The sequence below is a fragment of the Rhopilema esculentum genome, chromosome 11 (genome assembly GCF_057945365.1).
Source record: "Rhopilema esculentum isolate cy_ngs chromosome 11, ASM5794536v1, whole genome shotgun sequence".
In the NCBI taxonomy this organism is placed as follows: Eukaryota; Metazoa; Cnidaria; class Scyphozoa; order Rhizostomeae; family Rhizostomatidae; genus Rhopilema; species Rhopilema esculentum.
Genome location: NC_142825.1, coordinates 13,835,562 through 13,862,988, shown reverse-complemented (window position 1 = coordinate 13,862,988; position 27,427 = coordinate 13,835,562). Strand labels below are relative to the sequence as shown.

Here is a 27,427-nt window from a genome sequence, read left to right as displayed (position 1 = left end):
TAAAAACTTTCAAACGCAAATCTAATATTAAAACCAAAACTTTCCATTCAGTAACACTGCTCCATCCATCCATCCATCCATCCATCCATCCATCCATCCATCCATCCATCCATCCATCCATCCATCCATCCATCCATCCATCCATCCATCCATCCATCCATCCATCCATCCATCCATCCATCCATCCATCCATCCATCCATCCATCCATCCATCCATCCATCCATCCATCCATCCATCCATCCATCCATCCATCCATCCATCCATCCATCCATCCATCCATCCATCCATCCATCCATCCATCCATCCATCCATCCATCCATCCATCCATCCATCCATCCATCCATCCATCCATCCATCCATCCATCCATCCATCCATCCATCCATCCATCCATCCATCCATCCATCCATCCATCCATCCATCCATCCATCCATCCATCCATCCATCCATCCATCCATCCATCCATCCATCCATCCATCCATCCATCCATCCATCCATCCATCCATCCATCCATCCATCCATCCATCCATCCATCCATCCATCCATCCATCCATCATATTTTTTACGAATTCTCATGTTTTGGTTACCTGCTAGACTTCACAAAGAGCCACGAAAATTTGTCACTGTGGAAGTTTCTATGCAAGAGCCTGTTATTAGTTGTCCCAGGTAGGCCCAATTGAAGCCTTGGTTTCTCTCTCCCCTACGTATGTGCCTTTTTCAAATTACCATTAAACCTTAAAATGAACTTTTCTTCTAAATTACCAATCCTAGGTAGGACTAGGTTAAAACGGCTTAGCTAGAGTGGAAGCTCTAAAGACGTTTGTTGTAACTGCTTTTCTCAGATTACCAATTACATTACGTTAAACATAGAATTATGTGATACAAAAAGACACGAAGGCTCTCAACGATCACGAATGTATGACCCCCAAACTGTTTATTTTAGAAGCAATTTAATTGGTGTAGCGTAGTTTAGGGCATCTTAGTTCGATGATTATGGGCCCCTGATCAAAACGGTCTTCCAAACTATTTTATATCTTTGTTTTTAAGAAGTTGCGCCAATTCACCTTGTTTTCAAAACGAGGACTTTCTTGCAGTCCGTTCTTCGAGGCTTCGTCTCAGCTTTTTCCTTAGGCAGCCTAGAGGCCCCCGTTATGCCACGTGGCTAGTAGAACTGATGGAGCAACCCTAACAGTTCAGACCTCGCGTTTCTGATTGGCCTGTTTCGATGAACTGATTTTCATGAGTTTCAAGGACAAATTTTAGGAAATTGAAATTGAATTATTACGCTTCCCTGTTAGATGATAGATAATGTTAAAACGATTAAGAGGTCCGAAAGAATAGCAATGACAGACAGACAGAAAGAAAAGCAAAAATATTCGCTGAATCGACGAAATGCAAAATGCTCTAATTCAAAATCTTAGTGAAAGCAAATATTGGATACTAACAATTCTGGTAAATATAGCTAGCCACAAATATTCGTCACGGTGTCGAGGTTCTATGCAAGAGCCTGTTATTAGTTGTGCCAGGTAGGCTTGGTTTTGTTTAAGTTCTCTCTTCCCTAAGTATGAGCCTCCTACGATTTAACCCCTAGACCATAGAATGAGCATTTCTACTAAGTCACCAACCTGATATGACAATTTTTTAAAAATGAATAACATATGTCCATTCTGAAAGGGTTTTTAATCGCAAATGGCAAGCTATAATAGAGGAAACATTTCAAAAATGTTATTGTTTGACGTCCAAAATGCTTCGTTTCTCAAAGTGAACATCAAGAACGCAAATTGTGACAAAAGTGAACTAATTGTGTGTTAAAATATAGAATTACTAGACGTGAGGGTTTATAGTATGCAAGAAACTAAGATGATGTAAACATGTGCTAGAACGGATAAACACTGTGCAAGAACAAATAGTACCAACGTAGATATGATTTTTGGTAATGTCAATCTCAAAAGCACGTTATCTGAATTCATCAAAAGCAACCTTCCGTTTCCATACTCCATCTACTTTTTTGGAGATTCCTCTTTTTGTTGCTGCCCAAATCGCCTGGCCGGAGTCATCTATTATCCAAGAGCTTTCTGGCAACTCTGGTAACAAATCAACACTGGCTGCTTTCAGAGCTTTTCTTATTTGCTGTTGATCCTTTACTTGTGTCCATTCGGAATCTTCCATCTGATCAAACACACTGTATGGGTAATAAGAAATAGCATAAGATATTCCAAATCTGCTCAATCCATAGACAGTTTTCTTTTCAACATCAACACCCATCAGTGAGGAAATATAAGGCAGATGTCGCCAAAATTCATTCTGCTTCTCTGTGAAAAAGCAAGTGGCAGAGTCTCTTGTCGGGTGTGTTTTATTTTGATAACAGAAAAAGAATTGCTGATTTACTTCGTCATAAATCATGCTGAATGCTAGAGACGGCAACCTCACTGATTTCTCCCTGATATCTCTACTCTGGTTAATTTTGCATTTGAATGGCACATTCCTCTCTAAAGTCGAGTTCACAGTTCCATTGAATTTTGCCAAGTTGTTCTTATACGCAAAATCAATGATGATATCTTCATTGCAGTTTTCTCCTCTTGATAAAGTCTTTGGGTATTTTGCCTGGAGTGTTATCGAGAATTCCTGGATGTTTAGCAGCCACATTGTATCAGTTTGAATCATAATAAACCCAGGCGTGGTTGTGTTTCTGGACGGGGGTAGACTGAAGCGACTTGTGTTGACGAATGCCAGTGATTTCAACTGAAGAAATTTGGTATTGAAATAAATCATGAGAGTTACACCATAAGCATTTGAGTTGCTTTTTCCAATCAAATGGGAAATTGAGAGGTTTAGGTAAAGATAGCTGTTTTCAACCAAATTATCCAAATTGAACGTTGTTAAATTAAACTGAAGATTGCTCGAATCTGTCTTGGATCTTTTGATTTGATACGTTGTTGAATAAGCCAGGATTCCAGCCTCAGTTTCTGTGGTTATAGTTAGAAAGGTATTGCCCATTGGATGTGCAGCGTCTACCACCTTGAAACCAAAGCATAGAGTTACAATTCATAAAAGAAATTTGTAAGACGGCTCAAGAAGTGATATTTTGTTATCAAATAGAACAAATATCTGATGCTAATTAATGTTTTTTCTGAATCATCTTCAGCCGCTGAGCAAAATTTTTTTGTTGCTATTTATCAATTTTCTTTGATCTTTCTCTTTAAAGGCAAAATCTTCTGTTTGCTTTTATTTCTCTCTTGCTGAGCAAGTTCCCATTTTTCTTCAATACTTTTCTTTATGATCGATTTAATTATCTCGACAGTTCACCGTACTATTTCGAGTAAACGCTCTTTTAATCCCCAATTCGAATAAACTTCCTTCTTTATCAAAAAGCAGCTATATTGAATTAGCGAAAAATATATAAGCGATTAAATGGTGTAATTGCGAAACGACGCGGAAGGAAATCATATATGTTTTGAAACCGGAAACTTCATGATTTGCAGAGAGCTCCTTCGATAAGTAATACACCGCTGACGTTTAGAGCAGCCGTGACGAAAAAGGGTTGTAGATATAAGAAATATCCATTATCTATTAGTCAGGTTTTCATATGTCGTAATTCGTCGGCGATGATCCCGACGCAGCTTCCCGATGGTCTATGACAGTCTGCGATGGTTTATGACATATGAAAACCGGGTCATCGGCGGTCATACCCGATCATTGCAAAAGTCAAAATAATTTGACTTTCCCGACGCTTCCCCGACGAACAATATTAAAGAGAACAATGGATCAGGAATATTCTGTAAAAAAAATGTTCATTTGAACTGAAGGGAGGGTAACTGTTTCGCGGAAAAACTGGAATGTTTTCGATAGTACAGAGAACATCAAGGGGGCTTTAATTCCTAGTTTGATTCCCAGTCTTAAGTTTGAGTTTCATCATTTTTTCAAGGTGAATCAGGGTGAATCTTCAAGCTATGTCATGATCATTACATAATACACTAAACAGGCATTTTCCCAAGAAAATTCATACCCGGATTTGCCACTATTTTTTTAGCTTCATCGTAACAATGGCTTCTTCTAGAGCAATATTTTTCTGACGGGTGCGCGAGGAAAGTTTCTTACTTTGTTGCAATGAATTTTCATTTGCAAATATATCCCGAAATTATCAATGTGTTTATCATAGATCGATGATATTATCAAAAGTTGACTATTGGCCTTCATCAGCAGCCATATTCCCAAACTTTCATCAAAATGATAGTTTTGGCGCTTCAATATTTTTTAAAGCATCGTGGATCGCCCCGACCATCGGGGATGGTCCCCGACCATCAGGAATGCTGTTCATCGGGGGATCATCGCCGACGGGTTACGATATATGAAAAGCAGGCTTAATGGCGCGTGGATTATCGAAATTTAATCTATCCTTTTGCCAATGTTTGAGAGGTACGAACAAGATGGTGTCTTACTTCAACGAGGGGAATCTACAGCTTTCTCAGATTCATTTTTATAAGGTTTTGACCAGCTACAAATTCAGGTCATTGCTGCTGCAGTAACATTTGACTGTCACAAATTGCCTGAAAACAATAAAGTCTTTGAAAGTCACTCTCCTTTCTTTCGCCTACTGGCCACATCGCGAGAGCCACTAGTTGTTAGGTCTTCATATAGATAAAACACAGAATTAAATATTTCAATAGATGTGTGTATTTTAATTTTTTAAATGGTAAGCTTTTTGGCATATAAGATGAGGTCATCTTGAACTCAACATATGATTGCATATCAATTTCATATTCTAGAGGGATTTTTGATAAGACAGAGGCTTTTTGAGCACTAAAAGGAGTTTGAAACGGCACGGTTCGGAGAAAGGATGAAGCAAGAACGCATTTTGGCGGAAATAAAGAGAGTTAAGACAGGCACTCTTCTGAATATAAACGACAGATAATGGCCGAAAGTAAGCTAAAAATTCTTATCCATTTGTTGATCGGAAGTAATGTGATAGGAAGAAAGACACATTTGATTTGTTGTTTGTTTTTGACCAATCAGCGACCGCTAATCTCTCACCTAGTTGAAGTGTCCAAGAGAGAAAAAAGCGCTTTCTGTTTACACAAGTCGAGATCTTTTGTTTGATGTAGACAGATTACAAAACTCCTAACTGAAAAGATGACGTTGCCTGTCAAATGACTTGATATTATCGTCGCTTATGATCACATGCTCTTTCCCAATCAAACCATTGTAATTTGTTATTTTTGAATAAAAGATAGGCAATTTGCATTACCATCTACCAATCTACCTACAAGAACTTTGAAAGGTTTATCATACAAGTAAGGGCCACTTAAAATTTTAACCCTGTGGAGCATGATGGAAGTCACCATTCAGGACGTGTGAAAAATGCACGGTCAGCAAAAAGTTTGATCATCGAAGTTTTCAAATCCGATAATAGCATTGGAAAGAGCTTGCAAACTGAGTGAACTATTGTAAAATAATACATCAATTTGATTTAACCCACAACCAAAAAGTCATGTCTGTTGAAACTTAATGTTTGCAAGCAACCAGCCTCTCTTAAATTTGATGACATCTTTTGATACCAGCATGAAGTTTGGTACATATTTCCTAAGACGATGCTTTTGCAATCATCGAGCGGTTGCTTCAGTGACGTTTTGTAAAAAGAAAACATGCTCAGTTCAATCAAGAAACGCTGACGGTATATTAACAAATATTATCAGCTCCGCAACAATTTGATTGAGATGTACGAACATGATAAAAAAGCTGCAAGTGGAAGGCCTGAATAAAATATCGAGAGTTATAATGATTTCTTCTATCCTTTTTGAAAGAAAGAGAAAATTGCGAAAAACTAGATGATCTGAAGAAAGAAAGTAAAACCACGAGAAGAGTTAACTGGGCGGTTCTATTACCGATATACTGCATAGGTAGCTGCATCTTTTGCTAGAAAATCATTCTTTAAAAAATTTAACAAAGCCTACCTTTCCGACAAAGTCGACTTCAAATGCATAGTAAATATCTCCCTTTAAACCAAACTGAATCAGAGCTTCATTATCAATCTTTCTAGTCCAGTCGGTCAGCAGGTTCATCTGACCATTGTCCATTATGACAGTTCCATTATCAACTGTTGTCGATGCATTTATCCTGCGAAAGTGAAACTGATCATTGCTTGTCGCAAGGCTAGAGAAATCTGGGGCCGTAGAAATATGAACTGACATGTTTTTCGTTATGGTACCGAAGAGAGAGATTGTACCTGTGAATATGTCATTCACAAACATGCTAGACGATTGCCAAAGTTCTACACTTACAAAACTCCTTGATATGGAACATCCAAATAACTCCATTCTCAAACAGGTCGAGTAATCAGAAGCTCTTGCTGTTGGAACAACTCTAATGAACCTCATTTGCATGTTTTGAAGCCAGTTAACCTTTGTTTCAAATTGGTCAGTATATTCTCCTTGTAGACCGTCCAATTCCACAGCGGAGCTTAAACCTCTATTGTAAAACTCCCAATTTATTCCGTCATTACTGTACTCTATTTTAAATTTAGAAATTCTATTTCTGCCGTTTAAACCATGACCTTGAATAGCAACAGCACTTAATATTTTTCTGGTTCCGAAATCCACCTGTAAGTATTCCGACACCGGTACATAAGTACCTGAACACCATCCAGGTTTAGATAAATGCAATCTAGCAATATGAGGCATGTGGCCGATGTCATTACTCCAACTTGTCCTTGCATAAAACCTAGAATCCGGTATTTTTCTGGTTCGCACTCCAAGTTCATTTGAGCAATCATCAATTCCATCCCGTTCATGAAAGGTTTTGATGTTAACTTCAATAATTGAAGCTCCTGACCCCCCAATCTTGTTAACAGATTTCTCCCAATCTTTTCTCACCTGTCCTGTATAGCCAACATATGCCAGAGACATAAAGACATTTGGAACAGGGGCAGTTGCAAATGTTGCAGAAACACCAATCTTTTGTAGCGCAAGAGCTAGACCACTATTCATGTTAACTGCATCCTTTGCTGACATGAACAGGATCTTCCCTGGGGGAAGGTTATTTAGAAACGTTGCTAAATTGTCTTGATGTACTGTGCTGCCGAAGACATCGTAATTCATCCTATGCTCAAATAGGCCACTTCTGAAATCAAAGAGAACGATATCTATCCCACGCATGTTTAGACTGTGTTGACGGCCATTGACTAGCACGTGACTTTTGCAATGAGCACAACCAGTATCTGGCGGGATGTCCTTACAGGATTCGGATATGATCTTGACTTTAAGTATATCTGAAATATAGTTAAATTATGTTTAGTATATATGAAATTAGATAAAATATTTCAAACTGGCTCTTCTATTTGCAATTAATTTCTTACTCGGAGAAAAACATCAACATTAATTAAGATAAAATGATCCCTCATCAGAAGACGTTGCCACATCCCTCATCGAATCAGGTTTTGAGGCTACACACCATCATCACAGGAAGCAGCGTCGGGCCGTTCTCAAAACTTTATCGAAGAACTGGAGAAGAATTTCGAGGGGAAAATCCATCTTCAAAACTTTATCGGCAAAGAAACAGACGAAATACTGCAACAATTAGGGTCAGTCGACAACTCGAGATCTACAACAAACGGATAAACGAATTTCAGGATTTAAAAAAAAGCGTGCAAGAGTTGAAATTGGAGAAAGGGGATGGCCCCGTTCACGTTGGTATGTGGAGCATCAAAAATACGGAAGAAATTTTGAGCCTATTTTCGCACAACTAAAAGGAAAATTAGACTTTGCTTCAACTGTATGTGATCCAGTCACAAAATCATAGAACGTAGGATGAAAAGTGGATGCCAAATCTGTGATGGCAAACACCATAAATCAATATGTGACAGGAAGGCTGAACAATCTCTTTTAGCCACAGGGGGAAAAGGAGTTAAATCCAATTATTGTCGACAACGTAAACGGAGTAAAATGCAGAGCCTTGTTAGATACAGGTGTCAAAAGTTCGTATATCTCAGCCACATTGGTGAACCTGTTGGGTATAAAGCCAGTGTTGAAACAAACTAGGCAAATAGATAGGATGCTGAGTACAGCACACAAGCGCATAGAGATCTACAATGTGGAAGTTAACAGCATTAAGGATGATTTCAAATTGGAGATTGACGTAAGTAAGTAGGTCGAGAGGTGCTTTAAGCTATAAAGAATCCAAGATACGAAGATGTTCTTAGAAGGTATCAACACTTGCAAGGAGTGAGAATGGATGATATAGATCTAAAGCCAGAGCTTTCAGTTCACCTAAACGTGAGAGCCTGAGAGTTTGCAAAGATCAAAACAAATGCCAAGGTAAAAATTGGTAAACCAGGAGATCTTGTAGGAGAGCAAACCAGATTAGGATAGACACTGATGTCTCCAGGAGTCGATACAGGGTAAAGTCAGATTTTTTTCTGTAGAGGCACTCTTGGAGACTATGAGCATCTTTGTAGTCTGGATTTGTTAGTCCTTGAGGATCGTAACAAACAAGAGGAGGATCTTTCAGTTTACGGTGCGTTCAAGTGCGTTCAAAGAACTGCAAAATAACAAGACAGGAAGTATCGCAAGAATGAATTAGGTCATAAATTAGAAAGGGAACCAGAGCTGTTTATAAAGTACAATCAGATAATCAGAGACCAGGAGGCACATGGGATCATTGAAAAAGGAGAGAACGAACCAAGTGGAAAGTTCTTTTTATTTGCCTTACAAACTTGTAGTGAAGGAAGCTGCAAAAAGTATTAAAGCAAGGGTGGTGTATGATGCCTCTGCAAAAGCCAACAATTATGCAGCTTCATCAAACGAATGTTTAGAAACTGGACCGCTGCTGCAGAGTCTTATATGGAACAGAGTGAAACCAGTCTCATTAGCAGGAGACATGAAAAACAGGCGTTTCTACCGATTAAAATAAAGGAGGATAACCGAGATCTTTTGCGGTTTGACAAAAAAGAGAGGAAAGAGGGACATGCCGGTTTGCGCGCATACTTTTCGGTCTAAACCATTCTCCATTCCTGTTTGGGGCTACAATTAAGGGATATCTGAAAAATAAAAAATAAGAGTTTCCTTATGGAGTTAACGAAGAAAGACACAGCATCTATGTTAAAGGGCCTCTACAGCCAAAAAGTAAAAAAATTTTTATTGACTAAAAAGTTAGCAATTGATGCGTGTATTATGGCAAAGTCGTTGTTTTTGCAAAATTCCAATTAGTTTAGAAGTTATAAGGCTTAAAAGTTGCACCTTTCCGAGAAAAAAACGACAAAAGCCGAATCAGTTTTGTGACATTCTCACGTCACAATGTGCGGCTCTCGTTCGTCGTGAATTTCGTATATCTTCCACCGAATCGTGAAAGAGTCATGGTCACGCGTTGATAACGGCATCTAAATCTAGAGCACGAGCTGTTTAGGATCGAAAAATATTAAATGTTTACAATCATTCTAAGTTTGTGGGTTGGAATGTGTCTATGCTGTGTCACGACTTTGTTTTGATCACATGTGTAGGCCCACAAAGCTACGGCTTCCTGTTCCAGCTCTTCCCTCGCGTATAATTAATCAAAATTGACACTTCAGTTGTTCTCCAGAAACGATGAACAACTAAAGGCTTCAGAATTGATATCTGAAATGCTCAAACTAAAAGCCGGTGGAACAGAACTGAGAGTACCATCACTTGCAGTGTTCAATTTGCGAATCGCTGTCGTTCGATTCGGTTTGACGCGAGACTAACGAAATACACTGTGACGTCAAAATTGCGTCACAGTGTCACCAAACCGAAAACTTTTTGTCGGTTAATTCAATTCAATTATCGAAATGCAAGAGCTTATATCTCACAAACTGTAAAAAATATCGAAAAACAAATGACGAATTCGTGATCAGCAGGTTCAACTCCTTTAGATTGGCCAATAAAATGCTAGTGCAAAATTTGGCTGGAGAGGCCCTTTAATGACATAATTTTATCTGCAGAAACTGGAAACGACAGTAAGCAAGATTTTCGATGTAGCCGGCTTTAAATTACACAAATGACATTCGAAAATACCAGAACTGGAAAGTAATAATACAGAGAATTCAAAGCAGAGTTTTGCAAAACAATAGTTACGGTTGAAGACAGACGAAAACAAAGCTTCTAGGTCTATCTTGGAACAAGGTAGATGATACAATTGGATTGACCTTTCCGGAAGAACAGATCACAGTTATATCTAAGAAGAGACTGCTAAAAAGTCTTGCCTCAATATACGATCCTCTGGGAATAATATCGCAAGTAATTCCAGGGGGTAAGATCATATAAGGAGATGTTTGTGAAGCAAAGCTGCCATGGCATGAGGAGCTACCAAGAGAATTATCGGAAAATTTGAACAAAAGGACAAGAATGCTACCAGAGAAAGTAGAGATCCTCAGAAGTATATCAAAATATGAAGAAAAAATGGAAACATCGATCTACATGCTTTTGGTGACTCAAGTGGAATTGGCACAGCAGGTTTCAGGTTAAGGTTTACAATCAACCCCAAGCAAGGATGTTACCGAAAGACCGCACTGAAGGATCAAGACCGTTCAAAATCGTTGGGGTGGATTTTGCAGGCCCCTAAACTTACAAAGTTAAAGTAAAGACGGAAGGAAAAATCATATTTTGCACTGTGCGCATGCAGTTTAATTAGAGCTATATACATAACTGTTCTTACAGACTTGACAACTTTATGATTTGCTTGAAAGAATTCATTGCAAGAAGAGGGCATCCTAGCAAGATTTATCCTGACAATGCGAAAACATTCATAGCTGCTTCAAGAAAGATAAAGAAGATAATGATAGTTGAAGAAGTTCACCACATATTGATAATCGTGTTGTTTCGAGTGGCGCTTTAAGTATATATTCCACTCTTCGCTATTTTATCATGCAAAATTCATTCTCTGGCCAATTATAAAACGCATGTGTACTCCACTCCCGTGAACTTTGCTCCCATCAGAGAACTTTCACCCTCGTAAACTTTGGGGGGGGGGGGGGGGTTCACCACTTCCTTTTGACGATGTTCATTTTCTGGAGCACAGAGTGAATAGATTATTCCTCCACATGGCAAAAGTTGTCACGGCAAGTAACTAGAGAAAAATTCCTAAACTTTGAGAGAAGAAAGTGGTAGAAAAAAGAATGAGAGACTATTCGAACAAAATAGAAACTCATGGCGGTGACTGTGTTGGAATCGAAAAGGGTCAAGCCATGGCATCTTTGCTTTGGCGAGTTTCAGAACTCCACAAAACCCGACATAACCAGTAGCCGTGTTGCCAGGTAGGCCTCAAGATAAATCATGTTGAAACCATTTTTTTCAGTAATGATAGCCACAATACCATTCAGCCTAGTGGTGTAGTGCTACCAAAATAACAAGAGGGGCTCCTGTACAAAATTTTGCAAAAAGAATAGCAAAAGTAGAAATTCGCCAATTTTCTCATTAACAAGGTGGTTTAACCCCCCTAAGCTCCCTAGCATAACACCCCTGAGTCAGGCCCAAAGCATGTCCTTCCACATAAAATGGTTCTGTTCACATTCGAATGGGTTTGGTAATTTCTAGCCTAAAACTGAGGTTTATTTATAAAGAAGGTCTTTGCGAATCAGCGATCTTAAATTTATAATCGGCAAATAATAGACAACCTTTAATCAAGATAAAACGAAAGAACTATAATAGTATTTATCTTGGTTTACTTAATTGGAGTAATACCAAATTTGCTGGAAGTTCAGAGCTCCCAGTAAAGCATAGTGAAAGTAGTGGCGTATAATGCTGAAAACTAATTAGGCTTAATCACAAACAAAAAGAATTCAACATGGCTACATTATAAGGTTGTATTGTGCATCATTCACATGATATCAACAGATCAAAGAAGCCCATTGTACAGAAACAACGTTGTTGTGCACAAGACAATGCACGAGTGTTAACAGATTATGATAGAGCACATATAGCCAAGATAATGGTAGAGCACCAGAGAGCTATGTAGCCAGAGAGCTATGATGAATTTACATCTATCTATTTTGATATATAACAAATGGTTTACCTTTATCGTCAAAGAAGGAGAATCTCGCGCGGTCTTCATCAGTACATCCATTGCTATGTAGGATAAGCAAATTTCCATTGGCAGGATATAAAGCTCCATACAAAGGATGTATACAACAATTAGTTGGTGCATGCTCAAGTAGAGAGAACTGGTTGAGTTTGTAAATTGTTTCTGGAGATTGACAGTCGTCAGTCAGTCGTATATATGAGCTTGAGAAAATAACACATTTGCCGGTTTCAACGTGCCTCAAATGGTAATTATTCATATACTCAAAGCGATCGCATGCAAATGGATTCATCAGTTTGATCAAGTTCTCTGCAGAGTTATAAACCCAACATAGTCCACCAAAGTGCCGGATGATATAGTAGGCTTTCTTTCTGAAGTAGAATTTGTTGGTGTTTCCATCGCAGCCTGACTTCAGGACAATTGCAGTATTATTTGCAGGATCAGCATCTCTATTTTCTGGATGCAAACATTTGTTAGAGAGAAGATGTCGAATCACTCGATTGCTTTCATCGTATTGAAACAAACTGTTTGTACCACTGCATTGGCTTGACAAGGACAAGAAGCTTCCATCGCTTGTGGCATTGATATTGATGCATTTCTTTGTTGGTATATGGATGAGTCTTGCTCCTCCCTGCCATTGGAACTTTTCTCGGCAAAGTCGACCGTAAACCAGGACCTGACGGACCTCATCGTACTCTAAGCACTTTCCATCAAAATGGCGAATGTAATAGGTCTTTGACACTCCAAAGTTTGTGCCTACAACAAGCTTATTTTGTGCGAAAATAAAGAACACAAGGAATAAGAAAAAACGTTCCATATCCACGGTCACTCTTTGATTAAGATACGAACAATGTGCATTGCAGCTTTATAGTTGTGTCATGACATATTGAAGCACCCCTTTTAAATGTTTCTATTCGCTTGTAAAGCAAATGAAAGACAGGTGGTTTATTTAGCCTACACTGTATTACATAGACCTTAATCGATACATTAAAACCAATACAATGTTGATACCCTAGCAACGTCAACTGTGCCTGTTCTGTATGTTTATGAAAAACTCATAAGGTGTCATTGTATTCAAGCCTTTTTTTTAAACGAAGACACTCTTTCATTTGATGCTAGGACGTATTAACCTTAGCTTTCATAATGTTAACAACAAGGTTTTGTAGCCATTAAAAAGTCACATCATTGCAAGATGTAGTAGATTTTGGTGTGATTGTAAGGTTGATAATTTATAGTTGCTCAACCAGTTCTCAACAGAAAAACATGTGGCTTGAAATTAGGAAAGCAAATCTAATACAATCATATCCGCTTTTAAAGAATAATGTTTTCGCAGGTCCATGCTTTGTCAAAAAAACTTTATAAATTTGATCGATTTCTCATTTCTTACAAACTTTGGACGTATTCTAGATAGCAAACATGACCTGTGCAAAGTTCATTGGCTTCTGCAGCAAATGGCAATTTCATATTGTATATCAGTCAATTGCTGTCGACATCAGTCATACCTTTGGGTTTTTTTTTATGATCACTTCTGCTAAACACTTAACAATGAATATTTTGATTCAGCTACGCAAATAGCAATCTAAATTTATTCAAATTCCGAATGTTGATTGTGCTGAAATGCAAATAGGCAGTCTCCCCTGTCCTTAGGCAAAAAAAGCTAAAAGTAAGGACCGTATAATTGCTTTTGTAAAAAATTATATAATCACTTTGATAGTTTGATTCTAGTATTATATGAATCATAAGGTATGCAACTTATTTCGGTAATTATGGCAATTATCAAATACAATCTTGGTACTTATTTTCAGAAGAAAAACATTTACCTAGTTAAAAACCTTCTTTGAGCTGTGTTTGACTTATAATTAAAAATATAGTAGATGATGAGGTTTGTTCTCAGGCGGAATAAGTTTCTATCATTCTCATGGTTTAAGGTAATCAAGTAAATTGTGTGATTGAAAAATATTTTTAAAAAATGATATTCTATGCGAATCTTTTGAGATTGCTTGGAATGTACTCTTATTTGACAAAGGGATATCAATTAAAGATCGCCAGTTCAGAGTAAGTATATTTTCATATTTATCTTTGTCGATGCCTCATTTTCTCTCTTAAAGTTGATTAAAAATTCATCTTTATAAGGTTTTTTTTAATATAATCTCAGGAAAAGGCTACAAAGAAATATTAGTCCCAGAGAATCAAATTAAGTCCTATAGAAACGAGCTGTTTCTATGCTTTATTGAATGAACTCAGCTTACACCTAGCAATATTCCTGTGATAGTAATCTCGTAGATGACTTCATGTTATCAAACGACACTGCAACCAAACGAATTTTCATTCTCTTAATGCTCCTTTTGTGAAAAGTTACTTTTGTGGCATAAGAACATGAAAAATCCTGATAAGCAAGTCAAAAAAGGATAGTATACTAATAGTAAATCGCTGAAATTTACAATCTTCAATGGTGTTTTATACATAGGCCATGAAAATTTATCTGCAACAGGAGTTTCGAAACAGGAATATTTGCACAGGTCGTGTCAACAGATTTCCATGTTGTTGAATCATAACAGATTTTTTTTCAAAATGATTCTTAAAATGGTTCAAATAACTGATTGCTTCCATTTATACATAATAAAATGTTAATTCAATTCAATTTCTTTTTTAATAAGTTTTTAAAATGACATATTAAAATTCTGATCTCTATGTCGTTTTCTTTCTTGCAGAAAACCACAACCAGCTCACATGAACTTGGTCATCGCTTGAAAAGAATAAGTTTATCAACAGAATATTGATGTAGTCTTTATTAACCACCCACAGTCAATGGATATCCTTTTGAATTACATGAATATGTAAGATTCATTTGGTTGAGCAACTGGTTGATTAATCATAAATTTTGAACGGCTATTGAATTTTATCTAGGCAACAGTAACCATAAAATGTCTGCAATTAATGATGTTTTGTTACTTCTGAAGCCTAAAATGCTTCAACTTTTGCAGCAAAATAGAATGATTTGAATAGCAAATAGAATGTTCTATGACTGTAGCATACAGAAGATTCAAACCACTTCTATCAACAGGTGACATTTTCTCATTCAACGAATATTGAAAGAAAATTAAGATGTCGCATTATTCATGTGTCAGAGTGTCAGACGAAAAGCTTTAGTTTACTAAATGTTTGCTTTTTTCAAAGCCATTTTTAAGTTTTGTACCACCAAAAGATTGTTAATTGATTAGCAGAAAGCCATTCTGAGGTGCTCTTAAATTCAGTATTTTCAATAGTTTTTAAGCTGTTAAGATGTGAAGGAGATAGAACAACGCATGGGTTGAACAGAAACAAAACGATAACTTTATATTAACTTCAAACGGCCTACACACATAACTGTAATACTGTCAACTGTAATCTGAAACTATATAAACATGGGTCACATAAAGTAATGCTCCTGCGCATAGTCAATTAGGTTACTACATCACTCCTCCTTTTAAAGAAGTTTTTTTTCGTATACTGTTTACAAAGTGCCCAATGGTATTGGTTCACCATATCGTACTGGTGCATAACGTTTTCTAACTAGTCTTTCAGCAGGTCTAGGAACCTCTTGTTCACAAGCGTATGTGGCTCGATTTGATTGATTGGCATCTTCGGAATCCGACATCTGAGCGCGTAATTTTTTTAAAAATGATACGTTGCGAGTTACACGACGATGATTACTGTCTTCTGCAGTTATCTGCGTACCTTTACGGTTTACGACTTTGTATTGCGTTTTGCTGAATCGTGTCGTTAGTTTGTCCCTTTTTTGTTGGCGGACAAGAACAGTATCTCCAACTTGAAGGTTGCTCTTCTTTGCTTTTCTGCGTTTGTTTGCATATGTTTCTTGGTATGATCGACTGCGTTCCTCGTTTATTCTAGCTTCTTTGTGTCGATTTATTACGCGATTGTTCTCTAAAGTAGGAAATTTTCCTTGTACTTTCCTGTTGAATAACAACTCTGATGGCGCAATTTTCGTTGTGCTGTGAGGTGTATTACGATACTGGAACAAGAAACGGTTCAGTTCTTGTTGCCATACCTTACCATCTGCCACTGCGCTTTGTACGGCTTTGATGAGAGGCTGATTAAAGCGTTCGACTTCTCCATTTGCCTGCGGCCAGTAAGGTGTGACAGGTTTATGGTTTATACCGAGGATATTTACATATCGTGCAAACTCTTCACTCGAGAATGGTGGACCGTTATCTGTCTTTAATTCACGTGGTATGCCGTGTACCGAAAATATTTTGTCCAGCTTCGGAATGACAGTTGATGCTTTCGTGGATCGCACAAATTCGGTTTCCGGAAATCGCGAATAACGATCAATGACGACTAAAAGATGATCTCCTGAAGGAAGCGGTCCGCAGAAATCGATATGAACAGTTTCCCATGGTCCTTTAGGAAAATCAGTTTGTTGCAGAGGTTCTGGTGGCGATGGTTTGCCGACAATTTGACAAGTCAGGCACGAATCTAGGGTATGCTGAACTAGGTTGTCCATACCTGGGAACCATACTTTTTCTCGTAATAGACTTTTTGTTTTGGAAAGACCTTGGTGAGCTTCATGGGCAATATCTATAGCTCGTTGCTGAAGTGACTCTGGTATAACTAAACGTGTTCCTCTCAAAACAATTCCCTTCGCACCAACAGTGAGCTCATCGTTGATTGCACAATAAGGCTTTAAACGATCAGATGCTTGCCATCTATTTGTTCGTATAGCGGCTCGCAATGCTTGCAATGTCTTGTCAGTGTTGGTAGCACTCGCTATTTCGTCTAGCGACATAGCTTTAGGCACAGAGTGACTCGTAATCATGTTTACGTACTCCTCCGCAATTCTTTCTTGTTTTCGCGATTGTTGACTGGAGGGGTGTCTGGATAGATAATCAGCAGAGTTCTCGCTTCCTGCCTTGTACTGCACTTTAAACGAATAAGGTTGTAGTCGCAAAACCCATGGCTCAATCCTCGCGGACGGCTTAGAGGTTGAACTGCCGTAAATGGTTTCCAAAGGTTTGTGATCTGTAATCAAAGTAACTTCGTTGCCATATAGGAACAAATGAAAATGTTCTACGGCCCAAACGATGGCTAGAGCCTCTTTTTCCGTTTGCGAGTATCGTTTCTCAGTATCGGACAGTCCACGACTGGCGTAAGCAACAACCTTGTAATCATCACTGTTCTTGGTTGCTTGACTCAAAATTGCGGACACACCTACGGGACTTGCGTCCACCGTAACGAAAGTTTCTTTATTGGTATCGAAATACGACATAACGGGAGCTTCTGACAGAGCCAATTTTATGTTTTCAAATGCTTTCTGTTGAACTGCTTGCCATACGAATGGTGTATTCTTTTTTGTCAACTCTCGAAGTGGTGCAGTGAGCGTCGCAAAATCTTGGATGTACTTAGCACTATAGTTTGCCATTCCGAGCAGGCTTCGTACCTCTTTGATGCTGGTAGGTATTGGTGCATTCTGAAGATCGCTTATGCGTGCTGGATCTGGCTGCGTACCATGTTCTGTGAAAATTTGTCCATAAAACTGAATTGATTTCTGTAGAAAGTTACATTTCTTGAGATTTAGCGTAAGGCATTTTGAATGCAGACGTTGCAAACAATTTTGCAAAGCTAAATCGTGTTCCTTGCGAGTTTTGCCAAAAACTACGATGTCATCTGCGATGTTCAGCACTCCATTTATACCTTGTAAAGATTCTTGTAAAACATGCTGGAAAATTTCCATAGCAGCATTTGTCCCATAATTGAGACAAGTGTATCGATAAAGTCCTACGTGTGTGCTGAAGGTAGTGATAAAACGACTGTCTATGTGTAATGGTAGCTGGTGGTAAGCTTGGTTTAGATCCAATTTACTGAAATATTTGGCACCATTGAGTTGAATGCTGATATCATTCAATGTAGGGATCGGATAACGTACACGTTTTATTGCAGTATTTGGCACACGCATATCTACGCAAAGACGAACAGATCCATCCTTTTTCGGTACTACGACGATTGGAGATACCCACTGCGAAGGCGCGTTTTCTGGTACAGCTTCAATGATCCCCTCTTTTTCCAGCTGGGTGACAGCTTCTTTAACTTTCTTTCTCAAATGAAAAGGAATTCTCCTTTGCGGTTGTGCACGTGGTATTGCCTTTTCGTCGATGTTTAGCTTCACCGAGTACCCCTTCAGTTTACCAGTTCCTTCAAAGACTTTGTTGAAACGTTGAATAATGGCATCAATTTGCGGATCAATATGTTTTGTAGGGGTTGCTGAAACTGAAAGTTTGTTCAATTTCAGCGTTATGACTCCAAGTTCTTGTGCTGTATTGGCTGAAAGTAAACAACCAGCATTACGATCTTTTAGGACATAAAATGTTGCAACTCCATAGCGAGATTTTGTTGTGATCATCGATTCAAATTTTCCTATAAAACAAACTGGTTTCGAAGAGTTGAATGGAAAAGCTTTTATTTTGGTTTGTTGTAACTTGACTCCGTGCATCTTTTCGAAAGTATTTCTATCGATAACGTTGATTGTGGATCCGGTATCCAATATCATGTTGAACTTGTGACCCTCGACCACAACATTAACCACAGGGCTGCGTTTTGATAATTTGTCGTTGCCATTTGAGACCGTATACAGGTATTCCTCGTCACTAGAATTATCCTCATGCTGCAAAGGTCTCACCGCTGCATGTGATTTGCGAGAATGTGCAGGACGTCTTTGTTTCTGCTTCGAGAATTTTGAGCTCCTACAAACTGATTGAAAGTGGTTCGGTTTGTTGCACTTGCGACATGTTTTCCCTTGTGCGGGGCATTGATTTTTGTGCGGCCATTCTCCTCCACAATTGTTGCAAGTCTTGTTATCAGACTTCGATTGCAAGCGGTTCGTTGTTTCTGTGTGTACGTGGGTGGTTTCTATATCTCGGGCTTGATACGAACTGGTTTCATCCCGTCTTCCATCGATTAGCATGTCTTTAAGGGTATACGTAGGGTCACGCAAAGCTCGGCGTCTTATACGGGAAGATCGACCCCCTATAATTATTTGTTCCTCGATTTCAAAGTCTACATCTTCGAATTCGCATGTACTGGATATCTGCCTGAGTCGTGTATGAAAAGTATCGAGCGATTCTTGATCTCCCTGACGAGTTTCACGAAAACGATAAACTTCATACCGTCGATTTTTCTGAGGCTCGAAGTACTCAATGAGCTTGGCTTTTGTTGTCGCAAAGTTGTCTTCATCCCCTTCTCCGTTGACATCACTCAACTGGTTAAAAATTTCTCGAACTTTGGGTCCAGCTTGGTAAAGTAACAAAGCTTTCTGGCGCTTAGCGTCTCGAATTCCGCTAGCCACAAGAAAAGTATCAAAATCACGTAGCCAAAGTTTCCATCTGGCAGCAACACTCGCTCCAAGTTCTGCATTCGGGTCGAACGGTGGTAATGGATTGAGTTGTACAGACATTCTCGTCGCCAATGTTAAGATGTGAAGGAGATAGAACAACGCATGGGTTGAACAGAAACAAAACGATAACTTTATATTAACTTCAAACGGCCTACACACATAACTGTAATACTGTCAACTGTAATCTGAAACTATATAAACATGGGTCACATAAAGTAATGCTCCTGCGCATAGTCAATTAGGTTACTACATAAGCTATGCCAGTTTTTATGAGAGAACAAATTCTAGTATCATTAGCGAAAAGATGAAACTTCAGAATTTCTGAGGAAGTTGGAATTTCATTTATAAATAATAGAAAAAATAGGGGACCTAAGACGCTTTCTTGCGGAACTACATGGGTTATACGAGGTGACTTAGATAGGACCCAATAAAGGTAGAACTTTTGTGTTCGATCAAAGAGATTAGACTTAAACCAATCTTTAAGCAGTACCTCTAATTCCATGATGAGAAAGCTTTGATATTAATATTTCATGGCCAACTGTGTCAAACACTTTAGCAAGATCTAAAAACATACAAAAAGAAATTTATTTCTTTTCAATGGCATTAGTTTGATGGTTACATAGGTTAAGTATTGCTTGGGTTGTAGATTTATTTTTTTGGAAGCCAAACTGATGGAAATATAATATTTCATGTTTTTCTAAGAATTGGACAAGTCGGGTATGCATGAAATATTCAAAAATCTTTTTTAAAAATGGTTAACAGGGATATTGGACGATAATTAGAAACGTCTAATTTGGAGTTTGCTTTGTAAATTAGAATAACCTAATATCTTAAAGTAGAGAATGATATTGCCTTTTACTTAAAGACTCGTTTATTAAGTCAGATAGAACACTTGATAAAGAATCACTTATGTATTTCACCATTGTAACTGGAATGTCATATGAAACTTGTGATTTAAACTCTTTGAGTAGCATAATTTAACTTTACCAGGCTAAACAGGTGAAAAGAAATTTCTGAGATTTCATTTTTTAATAAAGCCTTATAGTCAGTCCTAGCTAGCTAGGTTAGGAGCTATACTTTTGTAAAAAAGTTATTAGCTATTTATTTATCGTCTGAAAAAAGCTTACCCTCAAAATCCAGTTTTATCCTTTGATCAGACTTACGATTATTTTTTATTCATAATTTTTTTAATTCCTTTCTAGATTAGCTTTGAGTCATTTTTGAAGCTATTAAAGTATGAAGTGTAATGATTTTGTCTACTTAGTTAAATTACACGATTAAGTGTATTTTTTGTATTTTTCATGACGTAGAAACCAAAACTGGTCTTTTCTTTCGATAAACTTTTTTTGGAGTGAGGTTTTTGTAGCTATTGATTTTAGAATGCCATTAGATTTGCGTTGCTGTTTCCTAAAGCGTTTCGATTCTTTTTAATGGAGCATGCTTGTTTAACAGGGTAAGAAAGTTGTTGTGAAATTTTTCGCATTTTGAGTCTAATGTTTCATCAACAGAAAAAGAAATTATCTGTTTGGAATAATTTATGTATGTTTCCTTATTAAAATTGAGTTAATCTCTAAACATCGAGTTTTCTTTAACTTTAGTTCTATTATCAACCTCAAATAAAGTGAAGATTGGAAAAAATGATCAGATAATTTATCTATCGAATCATCACTATCTGTTACTGTGTCTAAAGAGTTTATGAAAGTATTATCAAACAGTCTTTTGGTGGTACGAAACTTGAAAATGGTTTTGAAAAAAGCAAACATTTGAGTAAAATAAAGCTTTTTGTTTGACACTCTTCAAGGTTCAAAACGTTAGAACATCAGAACAAACGTCAGATTTATGTTCTGACGTTTTAAACTCCGAACATTGTCAGACAAAAAGCTTTATTTTACTCAATTGTTTGCTTTTTCAAAGCCATTTTTAAAATATTATCAATTAGGCTAGGAGAAGGATTATCAACAATTCTAGTTGGCTTAAAACTAGAGGTTTAAGAAAGTTTGAGAGCATCAAATTAAGGAAGGAATCAGTATTGACCGAACTGTCAACTTTAAGAAGGTTAATAAAAAAGTCACCTCAAATTTAATATTGCCTTATTTTCTTTACTTATGTTAGATAAAGTAGATTTTAAGTTATCGAAAAATGATGATAGGTTTTCAAGTATCATTGCATTCCACACCTTTAAATATATATGTTTTGCTTGGATTTAGAATCTTTAATCGGATGGGCTTCAAATTCAAAGTCAGAATTTTCATGAGATTTGTTAATATCATCCTTTAAAGAATAGGAAAGATGGTTAGCGATGAAAACATCACACCCACTTTTCATATTTCTACCAGTTTGCCCAGAAATATTATGAAATCCTTCTAGTTTGATTTGATTTATAAGTTTATCAAATATAGAGTCAAGATTGTCAAGCAAGATTTCTAAGTTTTCTAGGTTATTAGAGATATATGAAATATAAGTATGAAGGATGCTTAACATCTCATTAGCATTTACAGAGTGAGACTCAATTAGTTTATGAAATTCGTGGTTATCGTATTAATTTAATTTAGAGAATTATGTAAGTTAGAATCTACGTCACTCTTAAATTATGTAAGTATTTTTTGTTTATTTGCAAGTTTCGAGTTGATTAAGTTGACTTTAGTCAAATTACGAGATAGCTGTTGAGTTTCATTTACAAGTGAAGCTAATATTGTAAGAAAGATTAAGCAGATTATTATAATCAATTGTGAAAAAGGGAATAAGGATAACGCGTTTAAACAGCACGAGGGATACACAAATGTCAACAAATGTTTGTCAAAATCAGTTATATTCCAATTTCGGATTTTCGTGCATCTTGTGTGAACAAGGTGTTGACGTTGATCCCCAGGGATAGAAGACGATGACGTATACGTTCCGGTAGTGATATTGACGATATGAATGAGCGATTCATCACTTTCGATGTTAAAGGCAATATATCACGACGTTGATTGATTAAAAGAATTGTGTTTAGGCTATTGTTCCAGCTATTATTCTCGTTAACCAATCCACAACGAGACAGATTGCCTTTAAGCTCTTTCATAATTTTTACATTATTTAAACATTGAAACGGAAAAGCATTATGAAGGCAGGTGGCACAAAAGAATTCTCAATCTTGTTCAGAAAGTTCATGAAATGATTTCTAAATGGATCCAACAATTGCATAGGTCGCAAAAATTGAGTTTTAATAATCATAAACAGTTTTATGCCAAAATGGTATTAAAAGAGTTCTTACACACGTTTTTCCAAATCTACCACGTCGTTGATTTTTTTATACTGAGCTAGCTTTGTCTTTTCTTAGGTAAATACTTCCGTTTCGTGTCCAAACAAACTTGTAGTCTAGGTCTCGCTTCTTTGTTTTAGTTAACCTCAACAGATTTTTGTTGTGTTAGGTCAGGCTTTCATTCACGTTTATTTCGTTTCACCAGTAGAATTTTGAAAACCAAGATCAGAAATATTCATCTTCCTAATGTTATTTCGGGCGATTCGGCTCAAAAAAGACGCTCTCGTTTTTCTAGAACGGCATTTTGTTACAATGCCTGCCTGTTTCTTGGGCGAATTTCTGTGGCTTGCTTCGTTGCCATCTTTATCAATAATAACTCTGATTTCTTAGCCAACTTTTACAATAATTTCTTTGCAATTTTCATCAGAAAGGTGAGGAGCCTTCGAAACTTCATCCATCTATCTGCGACCATATCGCCTATATTCTCTGTTTATCTTTCGTTTTTGCTAAGAAAAGCATTGCACGTTTCTAGCTTTTATGATTGAAGTTTTTAATATTCAGCCCTAGCAAAACTACTTTTAGAAATTCACTCAACTTCTATTTAGTGAAGTTGAGCAAAATTTAGCGAGGGGGACAACACGGGACCATATCTTTTATTGAAATTTATTTAACTGTGAGCTTTTAAGACCACTTGAAAGTGTACTGTAGGGGAACCTGTAAAGGAATTTGCGGATCAAAATAACTGTTGTTTTATGTCTTTCAGTAATTGAGTTAGCCACAAAAAACACCTTTGCCGAAAAACGAGACGTATTGAAGGTTTGAGGTTTTGTTTTGGTAAGGGTAAGGTATAGCGACTCCTGCCGATGCACCAACGGCCAATCGCCGCTTCTTATGACTTGATAGTAAAAGAAAAAATATCAATTTCTTATTCCATGAGAGACCTGGTAATGTCTTTTGACGGACCTATATAATTTATACACAGACATTGTTGATGTTTCCTCATCAACTGTTATTGTAAAGAGACATTTAGGGGATTATCCACTCAGTGGCAGATATTATGTGGGAATGGGGGGCATTTTTTTTAATTTGAGCAGGTGCGACAAATTTGTATTGCGCAGTGCAGAATTTTCACAGATAAAATTTTTGATATTTTCCGTACTTCCCAAGGCCAGGACTGAATTCCGTAAAATAAATGTCTTTCAACAATGTGCCTCGCCTCGTCATGCTTAGAAAGGCCACTTTCTTACTTCCAGTTTTGGTAAAAGTAGTCACACTGAAAAGAGTAACAATATAAAAACCAGATTTTGGATGTGAATGTCTATTGTTGCACAAACAGAACAGAGGTGGATTCAAAGTGAGTTCCTTGGTGCACAGAACTCAGTAAGTTTTCTAACATACCGCTAAAAATAGTGTTGCCTGAAACAAGTAATATTTAAAATAAAAAATAAAAGCTAAAAATTCTAATTGCCAGTTTCTTCTCTGCCGTGATTTGGCATTGATTGGATGTATGCACACCAGAAGTAATGTTGCGAGACTTTGTCACCCGAGGAAGGAAGGAGGAAAAGGACTGATCTGCATTGAAAAATGTACAAAGAAGGAGAGTAAGTCGTTGCGTGGCTATTTGAGAGAGACCGCAGAGTGGATGCTTCAAGCTGCTTTGCAGGAGAAGGTATTAGATGAAAAAGAGAGTATCCAGAACTACCAGAAGAGAATGCGCGAGGAAAAAGTCAAGAACTGGAAGGAGAAAGCCCTGCATGGAGAGTTCGTGCGACAAACATCAGATATAGCCGGAGAAAATTCTTGGGTATTGGCTTAGGAGTGGTTTTTTGAAAAAGGAGACAGAATGTTGGATCTTAGCTGCCTAAGAACTGGCATTAAGAATATACTCGACAAGTAAAGCATAGATAAGACTTCAGAGACACCTCTGAGTAGATCGTGTGGACACTCTACTGAAGCTGTAAGGCATATTATCAGTGGATGTACGAAGCTTGTCCAGAGAGAGTACAGGAAACGTAATGACAAGGTGGCCCTGCGGGTACACTGGAAGATGTGCAGCAAGTACGACATAGAATGTACCGACAAGTGGTTTGATCATCATCCATTAGCAGTCGCAGAATATAGAGATGCTCCAATTACCTGGGAAACGACTATCTACACAGATAGAAAGCTGCAGCACAATCGACCGGATACACAGGAGTGGACACTAATTGACAAAGCTGTACCAGCGGGTCAGGACATTATCAAAACCGAGGACGGGAAGTTGACCAAATATCAAAATCTAGCAATCGAAATTAAGAGACAACACAGAGCATTGAAAGTGACAGTAATACCAATCGTGATTGGTGCGCTTGGAACAATCTCAAAGAACGCAAAAGACCTGTCATAGGAAGTTAGACATTCCTGACATCGTTAGAACAGCTCACATATTACGGAAAGTGCTGTGTTTCTCTGCTGCAAGAATTACCCACAAGAGCATCATTGGACTGGAAAGAATCACACAATAATAATAATTAAAATAATAATAATAATGGAAACATTTCATTTCCAATTCAACTTAAACTACAACTACAAATCTCACTATTACAATGTAAATTGCAATGGGCTAGTCTGGTTTTACAAGAAAAAAACTATAACAATCGTAAGGTATAAGGAAAAATTGAGAAAAAAAATAAACAACTAAAGTTAAAAAGGATGTAATTCCAGATTTTTCCATGGCTTTTTTTTGCAACAAGTATGTAGTACGTAGTACGGATGGCAATGTTGGGAAGTTTAGAAATGAGGCACTGTTTTTGTTGCTGATCGATGGAGAGAGAGAGTCACACATTTGGAGAATGAATTGCAGGAATTGCCAAAGATGTCAAGAGAGCTCATAGAAAGATTAACAAAGGAGACACATTTAAACTGCCCTTCTAAACCAGATAAGAGAGGAGCATACTTGCTGTGTTTTCTTGTACAATAATAATAATAATAATAATAATAATAATAACAATAATAACGATCGATTTATTCACAGCATGGTATGATATAGATATCTATGTACAAGCTTATTTAGGCCTTCTTTGCAAAATTTAAGAATAAATATTCAATAACTACATGTATATAACAATTAGATAAATAAATTGAAAGAAAAGAACTTGAAGATTAACAGACTTTTTGAAAATTTTACAATGAGTTTATAGTTATGTTTTACTCTTTTCACACCAAGGCGATTATTTTCTTCATTTTCTAGTCATAAAATCCAACATGAGCTACGTAGCATCAGGTTGCAACAACATTCTTCTCCTTTCCATTTTTTTATCTGAATTAAACTGGGCAATATTTGATGACTCTTGTATTTCTGTGCACAACTTATGCCATAAGTTTTTTTTATTATTAGCTAGCTATATTAGGATAAGCAACGAACGGAGCATCGTGGCAGGGACCAGGAGGGGGGGGGGGGGGGGGGCAGATGTTTTCTAGCTTCAACCATTCCAAAATTGTCGTAATTTCGTATCTTTTCGGCTAAAGAATATTGGGCGTTAATAGAATGCTATGAAAGTTCAAAGATACCAATCAGCACATGGAGGAGATTATGAAGACAGAGGAAGCCAAGAAACGTTTTCGAATGACAGTCAAACTGATGGTTAAGCTAATAAAAAACTGATGGTCAAGCTTTATTCACAGTCTGCCTAAACCAAATCTGTACAATTTCACAGCTCCACGGAGCAATCTACCGGTCGCACGGTGTGACCCCATACAGATATATCAATTGGTGAAGAAGTCATGATATATCTACAGCACATGGATTTGGGTATTCTTCGAGATGTTTGCAGTTCGAATCCATCAATACTTATGCCACGTTGTAGTGTCTAGATTCTGTTTCCAGATGAAAATGGCGTAGTTTCTAATCTAATATTAAAACCAAAACTTTCCATTCAGTAACACTGCTCCATCCATCCATCCATCCATCCATCCATCCATCCATCCATCCATCCATCCATCCATCCATCCATCCATCCATCCATCCATCCATCCATCCATCCATCCATCCATCCATCCATCCATCCATCCATCCATCCATCCATCCATCCATCCATCCATCCATCCATCCATCCATCCATCCATCCATCCATCCATCCATCCATCCATCCATCCATCCATCCATCCATCCATCCATCCATCCATCCATCCATCCATCCATCCATCCATCCATCCATCCATCCATCCATCCATCCATCCATCCATCCATCCATCCATCCATCCATCCATCCATCCATCCATCCATCCATCCATCCATCCATCCATCCATCCATCCATCCATCCATCCATCCATCATATTTTTTACGAATTCTCATGTTTTGGTTACCTGCTAGACTTCACAAAGAGCCACGAAAATTTGTCACTGTGGAAGTTTCTATGCAAGAGCCTGTTATTAGTTGTCCCAGGTAGGCCTAATTGAAGCCTTGGTTTCTCTCTTCCCTACGTATGTGCCTTTTTCGAATTACCATTAAACCTTAAAATGAACATTTCTTCTAAATCACCAATCCTAGGTAGGACTAGGTTAAAACGGCTTAGCTAGAGTGGAAGCTCTAAAGACGTTTGTTGTAACTGCTTTTCTCAGATTACCAATTACATTACGTTAAACATAGAATTATGTGATACAAAAAGACACGAAGGCTCTCAACGATCACGAATGTATAACCCCCAAACTGTTTATTTTAGAAGCAATTTAATTGGTGTAGCGTAGTTTAGGGCATCTTAGTTCGATGATTATGGGCCCCTGATCAAAACGGTCTT

At 37.5% G+C, this 27,427-nt stretch overlaps 2 protein-coding genes across 2 annotated transcripts; one reads left to right on the top strand and one right to left on the bottom strand.

Annotated features, from left to right (window-relative positions):
• Positions 1-1,383: 1,383 nt before the first annotated feature.
• LOC148959048 (uncharacterized) lies at positions 1,384-13,082 on the bottom strand. Its single transcript, XM_089111393.1, has 3 exons — positions 12,018-13,082; positions 5,951-7,263; positions 1,384-3,017 (listed from the first exon to the last, which is right to left on the bottom strand). Exons 1-3 carry the CDS (start codon positions 12,838-12,840, stop codon positions 1,956-1,958), a joined length of 3,198 nt encoding a protein of 1,065 aa, XP_088967519.1. The 5' UTR covers positions 12,841-13,082; the 3' UTR covers positions 1,384-1,955.
• An 11,616-nt stretch (positions 13,083-24,698) lies between these two features.
• LOC148959047 (uncharacterized) lies at positions 24,699-25,037 on the top strand. The gene has a single exon (XM_089111435.1). It carries the CDS (start codon positions 24,699-24,701, stop codon positions 25,035-25,037), a length of 339 nt encoding a protein of 112 aa, XP_088967561.1.
• Positions 25,038-27,427: the final 2,390 nt, after the last annotated feature.

Coding starts and splice junctions, on each gene's coding strand:
- LOC148959048 (XM_089111393.1), bottom strand. CDS start 12,840: ATGGAACGTTTTTTCTTATTCCTTGTGTTCTTTATTTTCGCACAAAAT. Junction 7,264..12,017: donor CTCCTTCTTTGACGATAAAG/GTAAACCATTTG, acceptor ACTATATTTCAG/ATATACTTAAAGTCAAGATC. Junction 3,018..5,950: donor AAGTCGACTTTGTCGGAAAG/GTAGGCTTTGTT, acceptor TTTGGTTTCAAG/GTGGTAGACGCTGCACATCC.
- LOC148959047 (XM_089111435.1), top strand. CDS start 24,699: ATGTGCAGCAAGTACGACATAGAATGTACCGACAAGTGGTTTGATCAT.